Source organism: Plectropomus leopardus, chromosome 8 (assembly GCF_008729295.1).
Source record: "Plectropomus leopardus isolate mb chromosome 8, YSFRI_Pleo_2.0, whole genome shotgun sequence".
Classification (NCBI taxonomy): Eukaryota; Metazoa; Chordata; class Actinopteri; order Perciformes; family Serranidae; genus Plectropomus; species Plectropomus leopardus.
Genome location: NC_056470.1, coordinates 11,053,101 through 11,075,994, shown reverse-complemented (window position 1 = coordinate 11,075,994; position 22,894 = coordinate 11,053,101). Strand labels below are relative to the sequence as shown.

Below are 22,894 nucleotides of genomic sequence, written 5' to 3'. Positions count from 1 at the left end.
CATATTTACTATAAAACATGCTACAGATGCAGACTAAAATAAAATGATTTGGTTGAGATATGCTTCTTTTATTCACCACATATCAGATTTGAGAACTCAGAGGACGTGCGGCCTGTTCTTTAGTCCATTCACTTACAGAACTGAAATATCTCCTGCATTCAAATTGCTCCCACTGTGGGAAGAAACCTTGAATATCCGCCGAGCAAATTTTGCATGAATCAATCAGGGTTCATATATCTCACCAATAGGCATTTGTGTCCAGTTAAAATGTGCTGTGAATGGGGATCGTGGGGCATAAGTTCTCAGAGAATACCCATTTTTCTTTTATTATTCATTCTGTGTAGCTCAGTCTGTAAAGGCTAACACTGGCGAGGTTAGAGGTCCAAATCCCGACATGGTTCAGTCATTCACACACGGTCTTGACACTGCCATGGTTAAGAGTCTGACTCAAACTGTGTGCACTCTTGGTGCTTTAAGGAGTTGGGATTAAAAGAAAAAAAGCCCAAAAGGGGAGATATATTACAACTAGCATGCAAAAACCCCAAAACAGTAAAATTGGATTTAGACTGGACAAAAGCCGTATGCTGCTGCTCTGAAACACACTAAACACCGTCACGGTGCCTTCAGCCCATTAGTTCTCAGTCCATGTATCCACAATCACATGGTTTTAAATCCCATTTCACACCGTGTTGTCACATCCCTTTGTTTGGCCTTTTCCTGCCGCTCCTCTGTGTCCTCGAAAAGTCCTAATAAAATACATAAGCAGGTTGAATTTTTCCAAACTGTGTGTGACAAAAAATGTGAGGATTTTTGTGTGTTTTCTGTTGTGTAAGTCACCCGCGGGTCAGGAAAATAGGCAGGTACACTAGCCGCTGAACAAATGCTGGCCTTTTTAAACACATATAAACCGTTTGAGGTTGTTAAAGGAGCACACAAAGGACCATCACCTGAAAATAAAGACTGCAACTCCCGGAGAGAGAGCGAAAGTATGAACAGCCAAAACGGTACTTCACACAACTGAGTGAATAAATGGATAGCTGCAGAGAGAGGCAGGCCATACATTAAAGCCTGTGAAATAACACAAGCGTTAACAATATTGTGTACGCGTCATTACAAAGCGCACGCATACACACACACACACACACACACACACACACACACACACACACACACACACACACACACACACACACACACACACAGTCCAGTCACTGGCTTGACAGCTGATTTCTGCGCTCTGTTTGTTTTTTAAAGCCTTTCTACCCCTGAGGTCTGGGCACTCATTATACTCAGTGCAAAGTAGAACAGAGCAACACACACACACACATACACACACACGCTCACACACAGCTGCCTCAGCGACATAATGGTTTAAACCACCCTTTTACAACAGAAGCACTAATCCTTAACGTTAAACCAGATACACTTAACTTGCACACACACTGAACACAAAAAGCCCTCTTGCATGCAAATACTCTCACTTCTAGCCCATATCACATTTAAACACACTCTCATGACTATTGTATGGATAAATAACAAATCCACACTCTGACCTCTCTGACATGCAGACGTGGCATCTGTTTGCAGCTGTTTGCAGCAGCAGCCATCGTCCTCCATCTTGCATGTTTTTTGTTTGTGCTGCTGCAGTTAGTCTTTTCTCTCAATGCACAACCACAGAGACACTACATGTGTGTTGAGAAAAAAAAGTACAACGCACTATCTGCAGATGTTGTTTTTGTGTTAAATAATTTGGTATTTTGGAGCACAACATTGCAGGCTGGATACTCTGTTGTAAATCCTTGCAGCCACTCCAGCACCTGAGGCAGGGTGTGTATGTAGCAGCTTTCAGCGCTCCTATCACTGTGAGGGCCCTCCGTCGCCCGCAAAGATCCAAAATTTGAATTTTCCAAACAATTGCCCCTGTGGGGCAGTGTAACAGTGCATCAGTAATGGTCTGCTCAGCACGGTACGTGCAGCAAAAAGGACTCCTGTGATGCTAACTTATGTATGCCAATCACTCAGACACACCTAGAGAGAACGCGCACGACTGAATGATGTTTGAATTACAATTATTAGTGCTCACAGCTCAGAGAAATGGAAAATTGTGGAAGCCGTGTTCAAAAAGGCAAAGCTCTAACAGAAACTGAGAAATAAATCTTTCTACCCTGTGATTGTTTTTTTATGTGGAAAAATTTTGCCACTAATGCATAGTGAGTGTATTATCTACGTGTTGACAATACTGATGTTCTGTTTGTTGCAATGCAACTGCCCACCTTCAGCGGCAGCAATGAGTACAACAAGTGGCACCTGCTCTCCATCGTTAAAGAGTTAATGAGACACGAAAAACATACAGTTCTTCTAGCCACACCCCCACCCTGTATATCATACTACATGGAAAAAAAAAAAAAGTAAACCTACAACACACATGGAAAATGTTGCAGGTGTGGGTCACACGCCAGTTATCATCAGGGCACATTAGATGAGTAACCCTTTAATTATACAGAGCTGTTCTGACTTAGACCAGATGCTCTCACCACCTACAGATCAAGATGTCTCCTGTGTCAGCGTTGCATCTATTATTACCAAATACCGAACCAGAGATCCAAAGCAGACACAAGTTTGGTTTTCGTCAAAAAGAGATGGATGAAAACAAACCTATAGAAGAGCATGTTAAGGGATGTGTCCATATCAGTAATCTTAAGACACCACCATTTCCACATTAGAGGATAGAAGACAAGAAAGGAAACCCAATGTGAAAGGTACCAAAGACAGTCAGGCTCGAGGACGATTGGACCTGATCCAAAATGTGGCCGACCTGAGCATGCCCAAAGAGACACTGAGCATCAGCGCTGGCAGCAGCACTTACAGTAACTGCCAATTAACAGCGGCAGCAGCAGTTGAAAAGAGCAACGAGACGTTTCATTTTTCCTGCATTACATAGTTCACACTCGGGAAAAAAAGGTGTTTATGGTGACTGTGCACCACATAATCAAAGCTGATATGAGTCACATGTTGTGGTGCATTGCCTCTTTAAAATGCAATCTAACAGACTCCAACAGACTCATCCAGTCCAGCCGTGACATCTCGCAGGCCGGATCACTGTCCGACCGCTCTCTCTGTGATGATGTCGTTTGTTTACAGCAATCATGTTAATGTCGTGAAGCTAATGTGCTAATGATTTATTGATGAAACGTTGCTAAACATAGCATGGAACTTCCAGTCGATCTTTCCTCATTTTCCCTGTACTGCGTCTCTCAGTCCTCCCTGGTGGCTGATTTGGACTGAACCCATTTTCATTTTGCCTCATACCAGCGCAAACACATCATTAAAATGCTATTTATGAACACTTATATTTCCATTTCCATTATGCATTTGGCTGTTTGATGTCTGAAAGGTTGGGAGACCTGGACTTGGGTAATAAACACTGTTTGTATTGTGATGTATTTGAAGTTCTGATGTGTTTTGTTTCTCTTTAAATGGCTGTAGAGCAGTTGTTATAGCATACTAAAAATAAGTTTTGCTTGCAGACAAAAGTTTTTCTGGGTCTTGATCAAAATATATTTAAAGATTTTTTTCTTTAAAAAAAATCAGAAAAAATCAAAAATACATATTTTTCCTCTATTACCTGTGGGTCTATTTATCAGTCTTGATTGTTTTGGTATGAGTTCCCGTGTGTTGGACATATTGGTCACAGGGATTTCAGCCTTCTCTCCAATATAATGGAACTAGATGGCACTCAGCTTGTTGTGCTCAAAGAGCTAAAAAATACATTTGAAAAACAACAGCGATGTCTCTTTTCTTTCCAAACTGCACCTGCCAACCGTATCAGTGTGCAGAAGTAAACTGTTTAGTGCCACGAGTAGGTTCATGCTACTTTCTGCACAGTAATTAGTTTGATGGCCGTAGTTTGATAAAGAAAATAGTTTGTCCATGAAACTGCTCACAACAAGGTCTGTGGATTAATTAAAGTAACTGTTTTATGATTTCTGGAAAGAGACATTGTCGTTAAGTTTTTCAAGTGTATTTTTTGGTGCTTTGAGCACTACAAGCTGAGTGCCATCTGGCTCCATTATATTCAAGAGACAGCAGACACTCTGCTAACCACACCAAAACGATGTAGAATAATAAATAGCACTACAGGTAAGAGATAAAACATGTTTTTTTTATTTTAGGGTGAACTATCCTTTTAATGCCTTATTGCATAAAAGTATGCTGCAGAAGTAGTTTGTCTCTGCATTTGTTAAAACTTTACTCTGTGCTAGGTACTTTTGAAATCTCGTCCAGCCATGTGTGTTTCAGACTGTTAATGAGAAACAGAATGTAATGGATAAATGTCAGCCTTCCTAATTAAAGACACGGGCAAAATACGAAAACATCCTGCAAGGTGCCGGAGCGTAGCAAAGGCAGACTGAGGGGGAAAAAGGATGCAGTCATTTGCTCCGCATCTGTGATGTTTAACAAGTCACCACTTCTTTATCACAAACACTCATTATACTATTCCTGCAGATTTAAAGGTACTCTATAATGAAAGTCTGGAACTTTCTGCTGCCAAGAGTTTGAACATTTGAACTTTTCCTGAGCTGAATGCATTACGCAGGCTGAATATTCTATCAGAGCAGATATTCAGCCTGCATAACACAACTAAGTGAAATATACTGCGAGGCAAGTTTTATGACTTTCTCTGTCAGGCTGCAGAAGAGCTGCATGGAGAACTTTGTGCTGCCTTCCTGGGTAACTGGGGAGTCTTAAGTTAGAAAATGGTTTTGATTATTTAAATAAATGCATGGTTCTGTTTTGTCAGTCTGTAAAGAAAAACAGAGGCTGTACAAATGAAAAACTTAATCCACAGCAGTTTGTTGCCTCAAAAATCACTGTAACAGAAGCTGCTCTCCATAAGATCACATATATAATAAGATTCACTATTTGTATAATGAGTAATTAACGTTTGAAACTTTTAAGTTGACACTTACACTCAAAAAGAATTAGGTGACAAAAAAGGTGTGAGAAGCAGATTCAGGAGCAGAGGGTTCCCAGACCAACTGCAAAACTCTCAGCAGGGAACATGAATTTGTTATGCTCTCAACCCCCTGAAAACTTCTGTCAAAATATTCACTCATGGCAGCCCAGCATGCCTGAATTTTCACTGTCACAGCATTCCCCTATGCATAATGTTGCCTTATTTATCACCATTTCCCAGCAGTCATCCTGCCACTCAAACCACATTGTTAGCCGGGAGAAGAGACGTATCAAATGGACTGTATTTGTACAGGTCAGCTCCCAGACGGGGATGTGCACCGCTGTGTGAATGCAAAGTAAGTTGGCATTTACAGTAAAAGATACCTGAGTGCAAAAGTAACAAACCCTGAATGAATGAGAACTGGAAAGCAAAGATCTTATCTGTATAATCCACTGTCTGATTCTGTGAGTCTCAGAGAAAAATACATCGACAACACATTTATAAATTTGCATGAAATAACAGAAGCCATTTACGTAAACTCTGGGGACTGTACACAAAAAGCTTTAAACAGACACTGGCTCTCTGTCAAGAGTCAATGGTTATACTCCAGAAAACATAATCACATGTGAACCCCTTGTTAATCGATATCTGCTATTAAAACACAGTTAACTTAAGCTTACAAAATATGAAAGAGAGGTAACTAATAATCAACTCCAAAAGATGTAGCAGGATCGAGGCCCAATCTTAATTTCTTTTTTTTTTCAACTATGTTTAAAAAATGACTAATAAACCTTGTACCTTGTAATTACTGGGCAAAACCTGTTGAGGTCACAGGTTTGGTCCCAGCGTCTGTGTCATAGTTACAGGACACTATCTATCCAGTAGAGACACATGCCATCTGTGTCCCTCCGAGGAGTGAGAAAACTGTGTCAATCTCGTCACCTTTCTGCCCGTTCTGAACCATTTAGCTCCTGACGGCTGGTAGATGCATTGCGCTCCTGACAGGTTGAAGATGTAGAGCGTACATCTAATGGATTCTAATGGGCTGGTAAAAGTTTCTTTACAATTGTGGTTGACCAGTATGTGCAGTATACTGGATGTAGGTCATCACAATTGGTAAGTGAGCTGCGTAAGTGCTGTGTGCTCGTAATACTGTGGGTTTGAGCCTGTCTCGTACAGTTTTTCATGCTGTGTTTATTTATCCTGTTTTTCTAATCCCTCAACCACAAAATGACCATTTGTTTATCAATTACTTACACTGTGTTATGTTAACGTCATGACGTAAACTTTGTGTTTCGAGGATGCCTCCACAGTGAATGAATGAAGAATCCCCAAAAAACAGAAAATTCTTGAAAAATTGAAGTAAAGGGGGATCGTGGGGGGGGGTGGTATTCCTTTAAAGTCAATATGTATGGTCTGGCAACACACATCCATGTGGCATTGAACAGTTTGATGAGGAATTAAGGAGTCAGGTTATGCTGAAGAAAAACTAATTTGCATAATATGTTGCTGAACCACTCTGGAAAGCAAAATGTTTGTAACTGTGGGGGACCTCACTCCACACACAGAGTGAACAGTCAGTCAACACTGAGAGACGAGCAAGATGCGGTTATTAATAATGTGGAAAACGGCTCACATTTTCAGACAGACATACTAAGGCATTCATAGCGTTGCCCTCTAGGTGTGTAAATCAAATCGATACTTTAAGCTTTTAGGAGAAGCTGCCAGCCCTTTCTTTGCTTTTGCCCAGAAAAGATAAAAACAACACATACATAATTGGAAATAATTAAAACTGATTCAGGGCTGTTTGACCTCAAAATGTGGATCAACAACAAGATCATTTCACTTAAGTGTTAAATCAATAATAAATGTCCAGGCTTATAGACAAAACAACTGTCTTTTGTAGGTCACTTTTTCCCCATATATACAACATGCTAATGATATTAGCATAAGCCTATGGCTTTTTACATTGCACGATTTAGCTTAGCGGCTAACGGACTTTTCCTCTACTCATAAGCAGTTTAGTATTATATGTGCTTTGTCTTACTCACCGCTGGTTTTATGTCCCTGCACCTCCCGGCAGAACAGCACGGGTGACTTTCATGCGACCTGCACGTTTTTCAGTCAACATTGTTGAAACAGAGCAGCTAGCCTAACGTTAGCAAGAAGTCCGTGAAGTGGCCCGGCAGGTACTCCTGTTTCCTCAGTACAACTTCTGGTTACATATCACGTGTGCTATCCGTTGATTCGCAGTTTCTCCGAAAACAAAACATTTCCACACTGCTGATTTATCCCCCAGTAAACAGCGTTATCCTCATCTTCTTTCTCTGGGCTGCTCGCCATCATCTGCCGGACGCTGTGTGATGGTGACACAGACTTTCACAATAAGGGTGCGCCTGAAGGAGGATCATATGGATCGATGTTTCGTGATCGTCACTCATTTAATAGATATATTGATGCAGATCGATTGATCGTTACCTATCCATTATGGCGTTGCACGCTTGAAAAGTTGTGTAAAGAATGAAAAGAGAGAGCTGGAGAGGAGTTCAAATCACACTTACTTTCTCATCTCCACACAGTGTCAACGTCAGACGGTCAGTCATGATGATATATATCGTCAGCAAGCACGGATTAACCACTGAGCCTCCAAACCCTACCAACTGGAGCATCCAGCATTTGCTTCTACTTTAAATAAATAAATAAATAAATAAATAAACACACAAAAATCTGATAAATGCTTAAAATTATGATAGTATCTGTGTTGAAATATGAACAAATTCACGCAGTTACTTCATTAGATAATAACAAAAGTTTTATGATTGCTTTGTTGTTGTGCCTGTGATGATGACGATGAGTCATGTGATCATGAGAATTGGAAAGCGCCAAAACCGAACAAAGCCTCATTCATTCTGCTCATAGCAGAAAATGGATTTAAACAGGCGGACCGCGGGAGCAGCAAAGTTGAAGGCGAAGAGAAGAGAAAAGAGAGAAGGACAACAGGGAGCTTAAAACGCGGAAAAATATTTCCTCAATTTCGGCATTTTTTTCACACTCGCCACAATGAGGCGGCCAGAAGGATGTATTTTTTGAGCCTGATACTAAAGTGGAGGACCAGCCGGACACTGAAGCGGATGGCGGGGACCAGTTGGCAGGTAGGCAAGGAGTTTAACAACCCCGCAATTTATCCTTTTCTTATCCATTTTAGTCTTGACAGTTTTAACCCACTATTAAAACCATCAAGGCCAGGCGCCACCCCCCTAAAAATTAAAATCAATTTTATTTCAGGCCTATGTGTGGCGCCAGATCACAACGAAGTCATCTAAGGTCACTTTTCATACAGAATAGGTCCAGACCGTGTTTTTATTGAGTAAACTAATGATGGGCTAATACCATGCGCTCCCTCTCTCATCCAGCTGCTCTCTGCTGCTCTCCTTTAACCAGGGGCAGATTCAGTGATTTGGGGGCCTGGTGCACCAGCCCAACTTTCTTGCTTTGATTTCACCCATTCTCCAGGTGGGAATGATGGTGGGCTGTTTGCAGCTGTAGAGGGAGTTATGCTGTTTTCTACACCCTCAATGTAACTAATATAGACTAGTGAAGTTGATGAAGAGTTGAAAGAAAATTTATTTTAAATTACATTTAAACACAGGACACACCACAGGATGACAGGCTTTGATCCAACTTGGCAGTCAGAGTGGAAATACTCTACCTGGCTCTACAAGACTGAACTTGGTAAATTAATTAATTACTTAATTGATTTCTGCAAATACGTTGCGTAAATCCTTTCTACAGGTGTTGTCATTCAGGTTGTGATCACAGGCTGCAGCCTATGATCACAATTTTTGTGTGTAAGTCCTGTATAAAGTACAGGTGTTTCCAACAGATTGTAGCCTGTAAAACCTGTAATAGTAACATCACAGTACAGCACACAGTGAGTGTGTGTGTGTGTGTGTGTGTGTGTGTGTGTGTGTGTGTATGTGTGTGTGTAGTGGACAGGTGGGGGGGCCTCTAAATTTCTTATCCGTGCCTGATTGTCAGACACTCATTTTACCAGTGGCTGTAACAGAGAAAAGAATCAACATGAAATAAAATGAATCTGTGAAACTACTAAGATCCATGATGATACTGTAGGGCCATTGTAGGTGAAATACAGAGCCGATATTCTCAAGACTAAAATGGTAAATTCAGCATATTATAAGGGGCCACAAAGTTCATGTCCAAAAAGAGGAAGTTGTGATAGATGAATTAGGTCAAGCACAGGACTTTCACCCAGAACACCGAGGTTTGTGTCCCGTGTGAAACAACGTTGGCTAATTATTTCCAGACTTAGTTGACCTATTATTTTCTGTTTATAGGATGTATAAAGCTGCTGAATGCACACAATTTTTTTTGTGAATTTACTACTTTAACCTCAGAGAAAATCCAAGTTTTCTTTCTTGTAAATTGATGATTTTTTTTACTGTAAATATTATCAGCCTTCCCCAGCTTCATTTTTAACTTACACTGGCCCTAATAAGCCATTTTATCAGAAGTGTATGTTTTGTAAGCTAAATCATATATTTATTACAGTAAACAATGTATAGCCTATAGAGTGCTGAGCATTATGTACTGGCCTGTAAAATGTATGAATTAATTTGTATAATTCCACAATTAACTTGTGTCATTACCATAAAACATCGAAATTATCCCTCTTTGTCTCTCTCTAAAACGGTGGCAGGCTTTCAGACCTCTGACTGGTAAAATCAATACAAAGCAATAGAGGGATGGGTGGTAAACACACACACAAACACACACACACACACACACACACACACACACACACACACACTGCTTTTCAAAGGGCTATTATATAAAAACCACTTTGTTTTGGTGGTGAAACTAAGCCTGCAGGGCTTCATGGGGGTTCAGGGGGCAAACCATGTTTTCATCACAACATGACATTGAAACTGGTTCATGACATTTAACGTCTGTGATCAGTTCTCTGGTTCTTTTCCTACATCTTTGTTTTGAACTGTATAATTCTCTTTCTTCACTGTAGACAACAAATCCAATATATAAGAAATGCAATAGATGCAAGAAAAACAGAAAAAAGGGTTTCTAAGTGTGACATCAACAATAGCAACAAAACACAAGAGTTAAACACACACTGTACTCTCAGCTCATTTTACCTCTATGCTTGCAATGTTGGGTAAAAACACATTATTATCTAAAATGCGAATAATTCAGAGCATTATGCTCCTGGGTGTTGACCTTTCTCAGCTGACCCACATGTAAATGCATTAGCTGCCTTACACACACACACACACACACACACACACACACACACACACACAGCATCAGCTCACCCATCCACGATGCATGTGTAGGGTTCTCGTTAACATCAGTGCAATGACCTACTATATGGACTGTAAGTGTATTCATGGTGCACTGACCTAAGTCATAGTTAGCATAAAGTTGCCTCAATAGTTGCAGTGTATGTTAAAGTGTGTAAATGTATTGGAGATGTGTCTTTATTCTCAACATAATCTTAATTCCCAGTACCCCAGCACACACAGGGGACATTAAACTCAAATCAGTATATGGAAAAGATTTCCGTTTGGCTCATCAGATGTATTAACTTGTTTGCAGGATGCTCACTCTTCTCTTCCAACACGTTCTCACTCCCAACATGTCAAATACAGCAGCTTGGTCAGTGCCATTTCAAACCATGACGCCTTAAGTAGTCCTCTGGCATCAGTTTTGGATGTCCTCTTTCCGGTCTTTACATGCATTGTGTCTTTTCAAAATAAACTTCTGTGCTCACAGGACACCTAGGTTTCAGCACAAAAATTACTTGGTAAGGTTTAAGAGGAGATCATGCTATGAGTGAAAATTACATTAACTTTTACATGGGTCACACACAGCCGTATCCTGGGTGAAAGCCTTGTGTTTGTCTGACTCATCCATTCACCCAGACCACCTCAATACGTGGACTTTCTCGCTCTTTATATAAAATAAGTTACCCTGATCGTCAAAAATTGACATGTATGGGTTTACACTAGAGTTAGTTGAAAACCTGCTGTGTTTCATCCAGATGCTCCAGACCAAGCTGTTGTTTACATGAAACATGGTGTTTGGGGGTCCTTCACCAGAAAGCTTTGTGCATCAAAAATTTAATGCCCTGCTTTCTGATTTTTATGCATCAATTTGTGCCTTTTCTGCATCAATTCATGGTGTAAATGTAATTAATTTTGTCAAAATAAAAGTCCTCTAGTAGTTTTATGTTTTTATGATGGGGGTCAAGAGCACGTACTAAATATCTACACCTACGATGTTGTCTGTTCGCTAACGCATGCATACAAGTGCTGGCATGTGACAAATTTACAAATGATAAATTATTCAAATTTTTGAGTACGTGCTCACAGTGACAAAACCACAACATCTGCAGTTCTATTGAGCTCTTAAGCCTCTTTTAGTTTATTATTTTATTTCTACAGAATATTCACTTTTTGGTTCAGCGCCAGTGCTCTCATCAAGCTCTTTTCCAGGAGCAAGAGACAGTTGTTTCCAACAAAAAAAAATAAAAGGCTCAACATAATAAACCTACTGTATACTACCTGCTTAGCAACAAACAGCAGAAAGTAAGACAAAGTGGAACATTTAGCAGATATTGGTTTAAGGAGTTAGTGGAGACCAAGCCAGAGCTTAAGAAGAGTAAATTGACTGTCATCCATCAGGTAGACACAAACATTACTCCAAATTATATTGGTCTGTATCCTGGATGTGTAATTAGGCAACTGTTGGTGTGGTTATTAGCTTATTATAGAGTTGTTCTTGTCCCACGGGGCCCAAAATTGTAATTCATGCATCTCTTATTAAACATAAAACTAATCATAATCAGAAACATTGCTACACAGGTGGGCCTTATCAGGATAATGACCAATTAAAAGTATTTGTCATGTATGAAAGGGGTCTGTCGTTTGGCACTTTGATCTTGTATGCAAGTTTTCAAAGCTACACAAGAAAGCAGAGATCTCTCTGAGAAACATGTAGCGGGCTCATAGATGTTGGTAATTTATTGGACTGAAACAGAAAAATTAAGACAAACATTTTGACAATGAGTGTGTTTTTCTTTCAAACTGCTTTAGTTTTCACTGCCAATTGACCTTTTTCACAGCACACATTTTGACAAGTCGTAAAAGCACAGGTGTTACTAATAACATTAACGATGGCTCTGCTCTGCGCAAGTGTCCCAGTAAGTTATGACAGTGTGACAGTGAGCCAGCATGCACAGTACCGGGGCCCTGACAGTGAAGCAGCTAATTGTAACTCAGCCATTGTTAATTTCATTATTTACACCGGTGCTTTTCCTACTGTAACGTGCCAAAATGTCTGCTGCTAAAAAAAGGGCCGACTGCACAAAATCTTTTGAACGTGTTGGCACACAGAGTCTTTGTTTCAACCTTCATCTACCAAGGGAAGTCCAGCTAGGCACGTGTTTCCTTTTCCTCATTCAAACTGCTACACACACTCACAACTGGGATTTTGCCAGTTTACAACCACAGTGTGTGCAGCTGGCCACAAGAGCAGCTGGGGGTTGCTTTGCTCAAGGGCACCTTCAGCTGATGCTGTTAGGGATGCCAAGCTAAAATGTTTTTTTTTTTTTTTTCATTACTTGCCTCAACCAACTGACCCTAAAGCTGGTTTCATGTGTGTAAATGTCAATTTGTGTGTCTGTGTGCTGCTGGCAACTAGCATGGATGCAGCGTTTAATCTCTGTGCACCATAAATATGGGAATTATCCTGAGAATCAACAGTCATAGAGAGAGTGGGAAAAAGATAGAGAGACGGAGAGGAAGAGAGAACGTCAGAGAGGAAAGTATGAGAGACCGAGGAAGTAAGAAAGCAAGACATGCAGCAGAGTAGTCCCAGCTCTCTCTGGCATGCATAGATATAATTCATTGAAGAGGCATGAATACACTCTCAAGTGCAATGCTTTGAGCCACCTGAGAGTACACACACACACACACACACACACACACACACGAAACAAACACACGTGGGCACTGCTACTATGCGCAACACAAATCATGCACAAGCACGTACACACAGAAAAATCTTTCTGCGACAAGGAAACACCGCTAAAGCGTGCACATACATAAAAATCGGGCATAAACACACAAAAACACAACCCACTGAGGCACTTTAGTAGACGAATAGACACACACACAAGGAGAGGAAATAAGGAGAAGCAGCAAAGAGGAGAGGAGGAAGGAGGAGCAGAGTTGAAAGGAATATGCCATGGAAAAGATGCAGCCCATGAGAGTTATGCAGGGATTACAGGGAAGTATCCGGGGAGAGAGAAGAGTCGGAGGACAGAAGGATGGATTACTGAGTACAGAAGGGGTTGAAAGGGAGAGAGTGAGAAAAGAAGTAGAGAAGAGAGATATAGCAGGTGAGTAAATAAATAATATGCAAGGTAAAGACTGAGGAGGTGGGAGAGAAAGTAAATGAGAAACAAACTAAATGATAAGGAAGAAGGGAATGGGGGGAAAAAGGGATGACGAAAGAGAGGAGAGAGAAACACCAGGAATACAAATGGTTGAGAAGAAATCTTTCACTCATCCATCCATCCATTGGAGGATGGGTAGAATAAAAGAGTGGAAGGAAGTGATGGGCAGAGGAGGGGACGGGTAGTCTCAGATAACACGCAGCACACAATGAAAGTGACAGCTTTGCTCCGAGCATGACTCTGGCTGACTGTTGTTTCATTATAATCTCATAACTGTCAAATCCTGGAGCAATGGAGAGAGAGAGAGAGAGAGAGAGAAAGAGAGAGAGAAAGAGTGTAAAATATTTCCACAGTGAGAGAGAAACGAGAGAGGAAGGGAAACGAGAAGCGAGAAAATTGGAAATGAATCTACACATCTGGTTGAACTGAGCTGGATGCACATTGGAAAAGGCAGAGGCAGACAAAGGCAGGCACATAAATACTTATATGTACTTTATGGTGTGCGCACACACACACACACACACATTATATTTGCCTGATTGCTTACTCATTCACTTAGTCACTGCTTTACTTGTAAAGCATTGGTTCAACCACTAATCAAACACTACCTCATTCACTTATTTATGGTACTCATTCCCTTTCGCTTTTTTTCACTCACTCACTCACTCGCTCGCTCATTTCATCACTCTTGAACTTTACTCCATTGCTAATTCATTCAGTCACTCATTCAGTTAGTCATGCACTCCCTAACTTTACTTCTTTTTTTTAAATTTAACCTTTATTTAAACAGGTAATCTCACTGAGACATGGGGTCTCATTCTCAAGAGAGACCTGTTTCAGATCCCATACAATGTAACAACAATTAGTTGCAGACAGACAGATTTATCAATACAATACATAAAGCATTTAGGTGACAGTGCCAAATGAAAGCAGGTTAAAAATACTAAAAATGGGAAGAAGTTTCCAAAGATGCTTTTTTTCCAGTACCCTTAACATAAGTTTAAAATTCCATAGTGGGATCAAGCTGGACAGCTTCAGATCCTGCTGTAGAGTGTTGAACAGTGAGGGGGGAGAGTAAGAAAATGCATTTTTGCCAACTCTGCACATATGAGGGAACACTGAAGGTAATAAAGGCCTGGGAGCACAGGCTACGACTGTACTGTTTGTGCGACATGCAGGAGGATTAATATGTTGGCAGCAGTCCAAGGACGGATTTGTAAATGAAGCATTTCCAATGCAAAAGTCTGCATATGGATAATGATGACCAGTTGACCACTTGACATGACACAGACTTGTTTACTTGTTCACTCATTTATTGAAGTGCCTTGATCTTTCATTAACCCATTCACCCACTTGCTCACTTACTCACCTTTTTGCCCGTTCACACGCCTCATTTTCCCCACACCCTCACTTGTTCACTATGCCAGTCATTTGATCACTCGTGTACTTTGTTTACTTTGTAATGTTTTAATTCACTCATTTGCTTGCTCACTCACTCCTTCACTTGCTCACTTACTTTCTCCTTCATTCACTCACTTCTCACTAATTCACTGACTCGCTTCTTCACTCTATCAGCCATTTGATAACTCCTGCAATCTCTCATGTGATATTTAATTCGAACATTTAAGCTCACTTATTTACTCACTCGCTCATTTGTTTACTCATTCATTTGTTCAAGTAACTTTCTCCCTCATTCACCCACTCACCCATTTACTAATGCAGTCATTTACTTAGCCTCATTCTATTTTATTCACTCACTCATGCCTGTGTTTACCTACACTCACTCACTCACTCACTCACTGTCTCCATTATTTACTGACTTTTCAAACACTTGTTCACAAACTCACTTCCTTGATCATTGACTCACTCCCTTCAATCAGTGTCAAACTCACTCATTCATTCACAACCTTCACAAAGTTAATCGCTTGATCACTCACTCCCTCATTCACTTTACTCACTAACAGACTGAATATGTATGAGCGTGCACCGTCACCAGTGAGGCTTGTATAAAAGCAGTGTAAATAGGGAAGCAGGTCACACACACTCTCGAGCCAGAATACACACAGAGCACTAACCAGGCCGTCAAAGCAACAGCGTTGCTCTCGTTTCTTTTCCTCATTTGCTTTCTAAGGCTTTGAACACTGACAGCAAAGAGGCTTGTAACGCTTTTCAGAGCCCTTTATCTTGAAGCCAAAGCCTAGAAATGCAAACAAATAAACAACAAAATACACCTAAAAACAGAACAATCAACTTCATTAAAAACAATTAAGTTACTATTTCTCAAGAAAAAATTCCATTGGAATTTTCACAAAATATAAGATTATATTCTATATTCTATTCTATTTAATCTGTAGCAGAGTCAAGAAATACTTTAAAGCATTTTTTTTCTAAGCACTTGATGTGGTCAACATATAATGGGTGGTCAACATAATGGATGGTCAACAAGCATGACAGTTGCTATTTTCCTGGAAAATCAAAGTATGTTTCTCTGCACCCTAATAGCCAATAGGTTTACAGTGATAATGGACCTCTCACTGTTCATTAGGAAATAAATCACATCACGAGTATTGATAACATTTTTGGGAATTCTCAACATCAAGTGACAGTAATGAGCTCTACCAGTTGGACTTGTTTGGTTCCTTGTTTTCATACAAAATAGATTTTATTTCATTTTACAGAATTGCTATGGCAACTTGGACTGAGCTTACCCAAGACCACATGTCAATCAAATAGTGTGGGTGGTACTGTGATACCAACCACTGCTCACAGCCACACAGCCTTGTTTTCACCAGCAAAATTGTCATTGCCAAGCCCAAAATAAAAAACTGCTTAACATGAGCATGTCTGATACACTGGCAACATGCTGATTGGTGTGAAAATTTGATATGAAAAACCTCCTAATAATAATTATTGTCAGTTATCTCACATTGATAGAAGTGCCTTCAGATATTTATCTCTTCTCACACTTGTTTTTTTCCTCCATGATCTCTACTGATGATCTCTATTTTCTCACGCAAAAACCACACTCAGCAGCACTAGTACTTTTTCTCCTCATCCTTTTCTCCAACATTTCTCACCTCTCCCACACTTTGAAACTCTGCTAAGCCGACTGGCATCAATCACCTAAATGTTTACCTCCCATGCTCCCGGGTAAATCTAACTTGAGCAACAGCTCTGTCACTGTCTATATTTCTCTCACAAACACATGCACACACAATGTCTCCCTAGAGCCTTCTCCTTCAGGGACTCAGGTACATGCAGCAGATGTTTCAGACACAGGTAACAAATCAAATTTTCTTGCTTCCTCTCCCTCCCACTCATTCAGTCAGCTTCCTTTCACAACGACTTGCACACAATCAGTCGTATATGTTTCAAAAAGCCCATTTAACTCCTCATTTCTTCATGCACGCAAGAAAAAAAGGCAAAAGCAAAAAGCAGAAGCAAAGCCCAGAGCTCAGCCAAATGCCATCCAGTGTCATCACACCCCTTTCTCACTCAGACCTGTAGAGTCTGAGTCCTTATCTTCACAGGATTCGTCACAGTGAGAAAAAAGCTACAGGGGAATCCAAACAGACTACACACCCTCCCCCCCCCACCACACACTCTCTTACCTGTGACAGTGATCAGCATGGCAGCCACCAGCGGCCTGTTGTTATCCAGTTTTCGGCTCAGTCGGATCTCTCCGCTGGTGTGATTCAGGAGCAGCAGGTGAAGCTCGTTCCCTCGGTCGATGGTGTAATACAGCCTGTCTGACACATCAGGATCATGGGCGGGGACTCTACCAATCACCCCGCTGGGGAAACTGTTGGACCGATTGGACACGAAGTTGTTGAAAATGATTTGGAAGTCCTGCAGAGTGGGCCGGTTGTCATTCTGGTCCACCAATCGGATGCGGACAGTGGCACGACTGACTAGAGGTGCTGAGGTGGCCTGGACTACAATGACATACTCATTGCGGGCCTCATAGTCAAGATCAATGAGTGAAGTAAGCTCCCCTGAGAAGATGTCCATCTGGAAGATCTCCGGGATGTTGCCCTCCACGATTTGGTACATGATCTGAGCATTGGCGCCTTCGTCTGGGTCAACAGCTGTAATCTGGGCCACCACAGAGCCCACTGCACTGTTTTCCTTCACTAGAACCTCAAAGTCATCAGCAGGGAAGACAGGGGCATTGTCGTTCACATCTAAAACTGTCACCTGAATGTGGACGGGGGTTCGCTGAGGGGGCACGCCACGATCTACAGCATAAGCCGTAAGCTCATAGAATGGCACGCTCTCGCGGTCCAAACGGCGAACACTTCGGACAATACCAGATGTAGGTTCAATGGTAAAGTCTCCATCCCCATCCTCGCCTTTTTGGAAGGTGTACTGAACACGACCGTTGGCATGTGCATCGCGGTCAGTGGCTGAGATTTGGAGGACGCTGGTGAAGGGTGGGGCATCTTCGCTCACTGTTCCCTGATATCTGGGGCTGAGGAACTGAGGGGCATTGTCGTTCACATCATTCACATTAACCTCAACATATGTAGTGTCTGATTTCTGTGGGATGCCATTATCTTTAGCCGTTATAGCCAAAGTGTAAGTCATCTGGTCTTCATAGTCAAGCTCTGCCTGGAGTGTTATGGCACCAGTGGCGGTGTCGATGCGGAATTGTGGGATATTGTCTTCGAGAAAGTACGTGATTCTAGCATTTTCCCCAACATCATCATCTGTGGCGCTGATAACAACTACTGTGCTTCCAGGTGGTCTGTCCTCGTTCACACTAACAGAGTAATGGGCACTCTGGAATACAGGCCGATGCGTGTTAGCATCTGTGATGTTGATGTGCACCTGACAGGTGTCGTGGAGTGTGCGATCTGAGGCAGTGACTGTTAGAACGTAGCGTCGCTCCTGTTTGTAGTCCAACGGGAGAGCTAATGAGAGAAGCCCAGCCCCTCCTGCTGTGCTGATGGCAAAACGGTTTCTGGTGTTTCCTCCTGTGATCTGATAGGTCACCGCACTGTTGACATCACGGTCCACAGCCGTGACAGTCACTACACTGGTGCCAACTGCCGCATCCTCATTCAGGCGAGCATAGTACTCCTTTTGGAGGAATTCAGGGCGGTTGTCATTAACATCCATCACTGTAATTGTAACACTCGCTGTAGCAGAAAGAGGCGGCATGCCGTAATCCCGGGCCTCCACGCCAAAGAAATAGTGCTCCACAGATTCTCGGTCGAGAATGGAGCTCACAGTGACCCAGCCTGTTGCAGAATTGATAATAAACGGTGTGTCAGAGCTGGTGCCAGTTAACCTGTACTCCAGACGGGCATTATCACCAGAGTCTGTATCAATGGCCTGAATGTGGAGGATGGAACTACCCACTGGGGCACTCTCAAGCACAGACGCCTGGAATGGTGTGGAGACAAAGATTGGTGGGTTGTCGTTGACATCCGTCACCTGTACGCTGACAATACCGGTGTTGTTTGAGAGAGGTGGCCGGCCGTTGTCCTGTGCACGAACACGGAGCGTGTACTCCCGCTCGGACTCAAAGTCTAGCGGTGCTACAACATGGATCTCCCCTGTGACACTGTCGATGGAAAACTGTCCACGGCTGTTACCACTGATGATATTATAGTGAACAGCAGCATTACTGTCCTTGTCCAGATCTGAGGCACTCACACGGAGGATCTCAGAGTGAGGCCGTACATCCTCCTTCACTGCCACCACATAGCGCTTTTCACTGAACTGTGGCACATTGTCATTTTCATCCAGAACAGTGATGAAAACTTTAACATTGGCGGAACGTGGCCCCGGTTCCTTCCCCTGGTCGCTGGCCTCCACCTGCAGAGTGTAGTGCTCATTGGTTTCCCGGTCAACTGCTCCACGGGTTGTAATGAGGCCAGAGCGTGGGTCAATCTCAAAGGCAGCTCGAGCCATTGCGGCCGTGTCGCCGACAAAGCGGTAACGGATGTTGGCATTAGATGGGGAGTCCAAGTCTGTGGCTCGCAGCTGTAAGATGGGATACCCCTCCTCTACATTCTCCCTGATCGTCTCCCTGTATTCTGTCTGCTCAAATATAGGAGAATGATCATTGCGGTCTGCCACAGTAATGGCCACCATTGTGGTGCCTGAGAGGCGAGAGGAGCCATAATCGGTCGCCGTGACCCGGAAGTAATGCAAGTCCATGTGCTCTCTGTCTAGAATCTGAGTGGTGGTGATGAGACCTGTGTCCGGGTGGATGTGGAAGTAGTCAGATGATCGACTATTCATCAGCGGGGCCATACTATAGCTCACTCTGCCTGCATCTCCTGCATCTGGGTCTGAGGCGGACATGATAATGACTGAGGTGCCGGGTGGCTGGTTCTCTGCTACTTGCACTTGGAAGTTATACTGGGAGAAATGGGGGTGTCTGTTGGCTGCACGCCGAGAGCGAGACCACGGCATCAAAATCTTCCTCCCCCTCTCTCCCTGTGAGATTTCATCATCTGCTACTATTATCAGTCGTTCCAGGCTCCTCTCTCCCCTTGAACTGTGCCTCTCCTCCTCCCCTTCCACCTCCATCTCCTCCCCCTCTCCAACCTCTCTGCTTTCATCTGCCTGGCTCTCTTTTTTCCATCTTTCGTTATCAGGCTGTGTGATGGTGGTGGTGCTACTGCCCCTATCCTGACCCTTCCTTGCCTCTGCCTCTCTCTCCCCTGCCTGCCTTGCCTTTGTTATTCCCTTTTCCCTTTCCTCCTCCTCTTGCTCTTCTCCCCCTGGTCCTCTCCCTCCCATCAGCCGCGCCTCTCTTGCGCCCTCCCCCACCTGTAATTTTCCTCCCCCAACGGCAGAAAAAGCAGCAGAGCCCTCTCCCTCCCTCTCTGCATCCCTTTCTCCCTCAGCCCCCATCTGCTGCCTATCTGACTGTCTGACACCTTCGGGCTCTAATGGCACTTGCTTACCGGATTTTAATTGCATATGTGCGCGGTCCCCCTTCTCGGTGGCTGAACAGTCGGTGGAAATGCTCTCAGCGCACCCTGCCTCTCTCAGCGCGGTCTCCCACACGTCTTGTTGCTCTGTCTGACCATGCCATGGCGATTTTTCTATTTCAGATTCATGACTATGACCATTTTTCTCTTTGTTTTGATCCTCTTGGTTGTTGTTATTATTACTGTTGCTGTTGAATCTGCTCCATAAGAGCACGCGCTGGGAGTCTGGGGGAGCTGTCCGTCGTGCTGAAATCACGTCCTTCACTGAGAGTAAGTGAAGCGAGCGAGCAAAGTCATCCTGCCACGTGGTCAGGTTAATCACTGGGAAAAACGAGACGTGTTTTTCTGTCCTGTCATCAGGCTGAGTGAGAAGACGCCGTGTGATTGCTGTTGCAGAGCGAGACGCGGCTGACACAACGGGAAACTTCGCAGGCGAGAAAAAGCCTGAGTCACCGGCTGTCTCTGAAGTTACTTTTTTAGCACATAGACGGTTAGATAGTTCAATCTCTGCATAATCGCCTGTTTGTGTTTGAGGGGGCGAATTGAGCACCAGGCCAAGATTCTTTGCAAATTTGGGAATTGCGCTTTTGCTGGATAGAAAACGTTGGCAGGGCGTCTCTTTGATGCTGCTGGGGGGAAGTTGGATGGGGAGATTCCTCTGAGCTATGACTCCCCCCGGGACCATAAACTCAGCTAAATATCCACCCCCCATTTCGATTCTGTCCAAACAACCGAAGCAACCACCGGGAGCCTCCCTGCTTTCTCTCCGGGTTTGACTGCTCTGCCCTCTGGTTGCTGGTGCTGATTTCCCCTGCGGAAGCTCATTACATAGGAGCGTCAGAATCGGAAAAGCCAAACCATTATCCGCATAATTAGATAAATTAATGTATTTGTTGCCTCGGTTCACCCCTCGTGTTCGCCCTTCATTTTCCTCTCTCCTCCCATCCCTCTCTCTATCTATAATTCTCCCACAACCATCTAAGAGCGCACAGGTACTGGGGTTAATCACTGCAGGGGCGCTACATCTATATGCTTCCTCCTCATCTCCCCCACTCCTCGCCCCCCTCTCCTTACATCTAATGCACCCACTCAAACAGCTATCATCACCCCTCTCTCTGTTGGGATCGATAACATTGTGCCTTCCCAAATGAGAACAATTACCAGCCCTCCTGTGCACGCTGGCTGAGCCCCCATCATCACCATCATCCCAGGCCTTGTTATTGTTGCTCCAGCAAAGTGGTCTCGGCTGAATTTTATCTGTGTGGCCGGTTGAAAAATGACAAATGTAGTCCAATTTTGATCCCTGGAGACAGTCTGAATTGTTGTTGAAACTGGGGTGAAATTTAAAGGGGTTTGAAGCTTCACTGTGTGCTGAACTGTATCCAGAAAGAGGGGGGATGCAACATGAGCAACCGGTTGGCAAGGAGCCAAGTGAGGGGTTTTTGACCGGGGAGAGGGTTTGTTTGTCAGGTATCTGGGAGCACCATGTAGCAAAGCGCCTCCTCACCTCACGAGCCCTCTCCCACACCTCTCCCCCTCTCCTTTCTCCACTTCCGGGTGCCCCGCACAGGCCAGAGGCGCGCACAAAGGCTCCAGCGGCGCCACGTTTGGCGAGGTGTGGCCTCGACGCCGGCCACCGTTGCGCGCACGCTCTAGTCCTTTGTACTGCCCGTTTTTTGCCGTTTTGAACCGGCGAGGAGGTGAAAGCAGGTGAAGCGGGAGTAGAAACAACGCCCTTCCTCCTCGTCCCCACTCTCCCCACTCCCTCTCCTGCGCCATCAGAGCTCGACCTGCTCCCAATACCTGGGTGGAGAGGAGGAGGAGGAGGTGATGGTGGGCCGTCTCCACTCCCCCAAAACGTCCCGACTCCTTTCAGTCTCTCCTTCCGTGTCCCCCTCGTCCCATATCTTCCCAGCGTCCCCCCTGCGCGCCGCACTCTGGAGCATCCTTCAGTCTGTATCCGCTCTACGGTCCACCTGCTTGGGCGTAGATTCCAGCTGCCCCTCGGCGACTCCCCTGCTTCCTGGCGCTGCTGCTGCTGTTGCTGCTGGCTCACTTTACCGGCGTCTCGGTGAAAGAGGCCCGGCGTCCATCGGTTGGAAGCCCCTCCTGTATTCACCGTCCCCGGGGTGAGGGCGAACAAAGGGCCGAGGAGAAGCAGGTGGAGTGCCAGAGACGAGAGCAGGAGCGGGGTGAAGCCCGGTAGCGGTGCAGCCATTTAGTCTCTTCCTTTCTCTGTCTCTCTCCTCCTTTCTCCCTCTTCCACCTCTGCCTATTCTCTCTCTCTGTCTCTCTCGAGTGCGTCTCCTCCTTCTCCTCGTTACTTCTCTCTTTCCCCTCGTTCCGGCTAGGTGACCACTTCCAGGACCGCCGGCACCGCCCGACACCTTCCCCCAGGCTCCCCCGTCTCTCCGTCGGCCTGGAGAGTTGGCATCTACCCGCTGTGGTCCGTGGAGCTGGAGGTCTGAGCGTTAGGAGCGGCGCGGCAGCAGCATC

General features: G+C 43.9%; 1 protein-coding gene across 1 annotated transcript in view; it reads right to left on the bottom strand.

The window, feature by feature from the left end:
* The window catches only part of celsr3 (cadherin, EGF LAG seven-pass G-type receptor 3), a 125,432-nt gene extending 102,816 nt beyond the window's left edge, over window positions 1-22,616 (bottom strand). Inside the window, exon 1 of the mRNA XM_042492564.1 lies at window positions 17,060-22,616. Coding sequence (XP_042348498.1) covers window positions 17,060-22,616 — 5,557 coding nt within the window. The remainder of the gene's footprint in view (window positions 1-17,059) is intronic.
* Window positions 22,617-22,894: the final 278 nt, after the last annotated feature.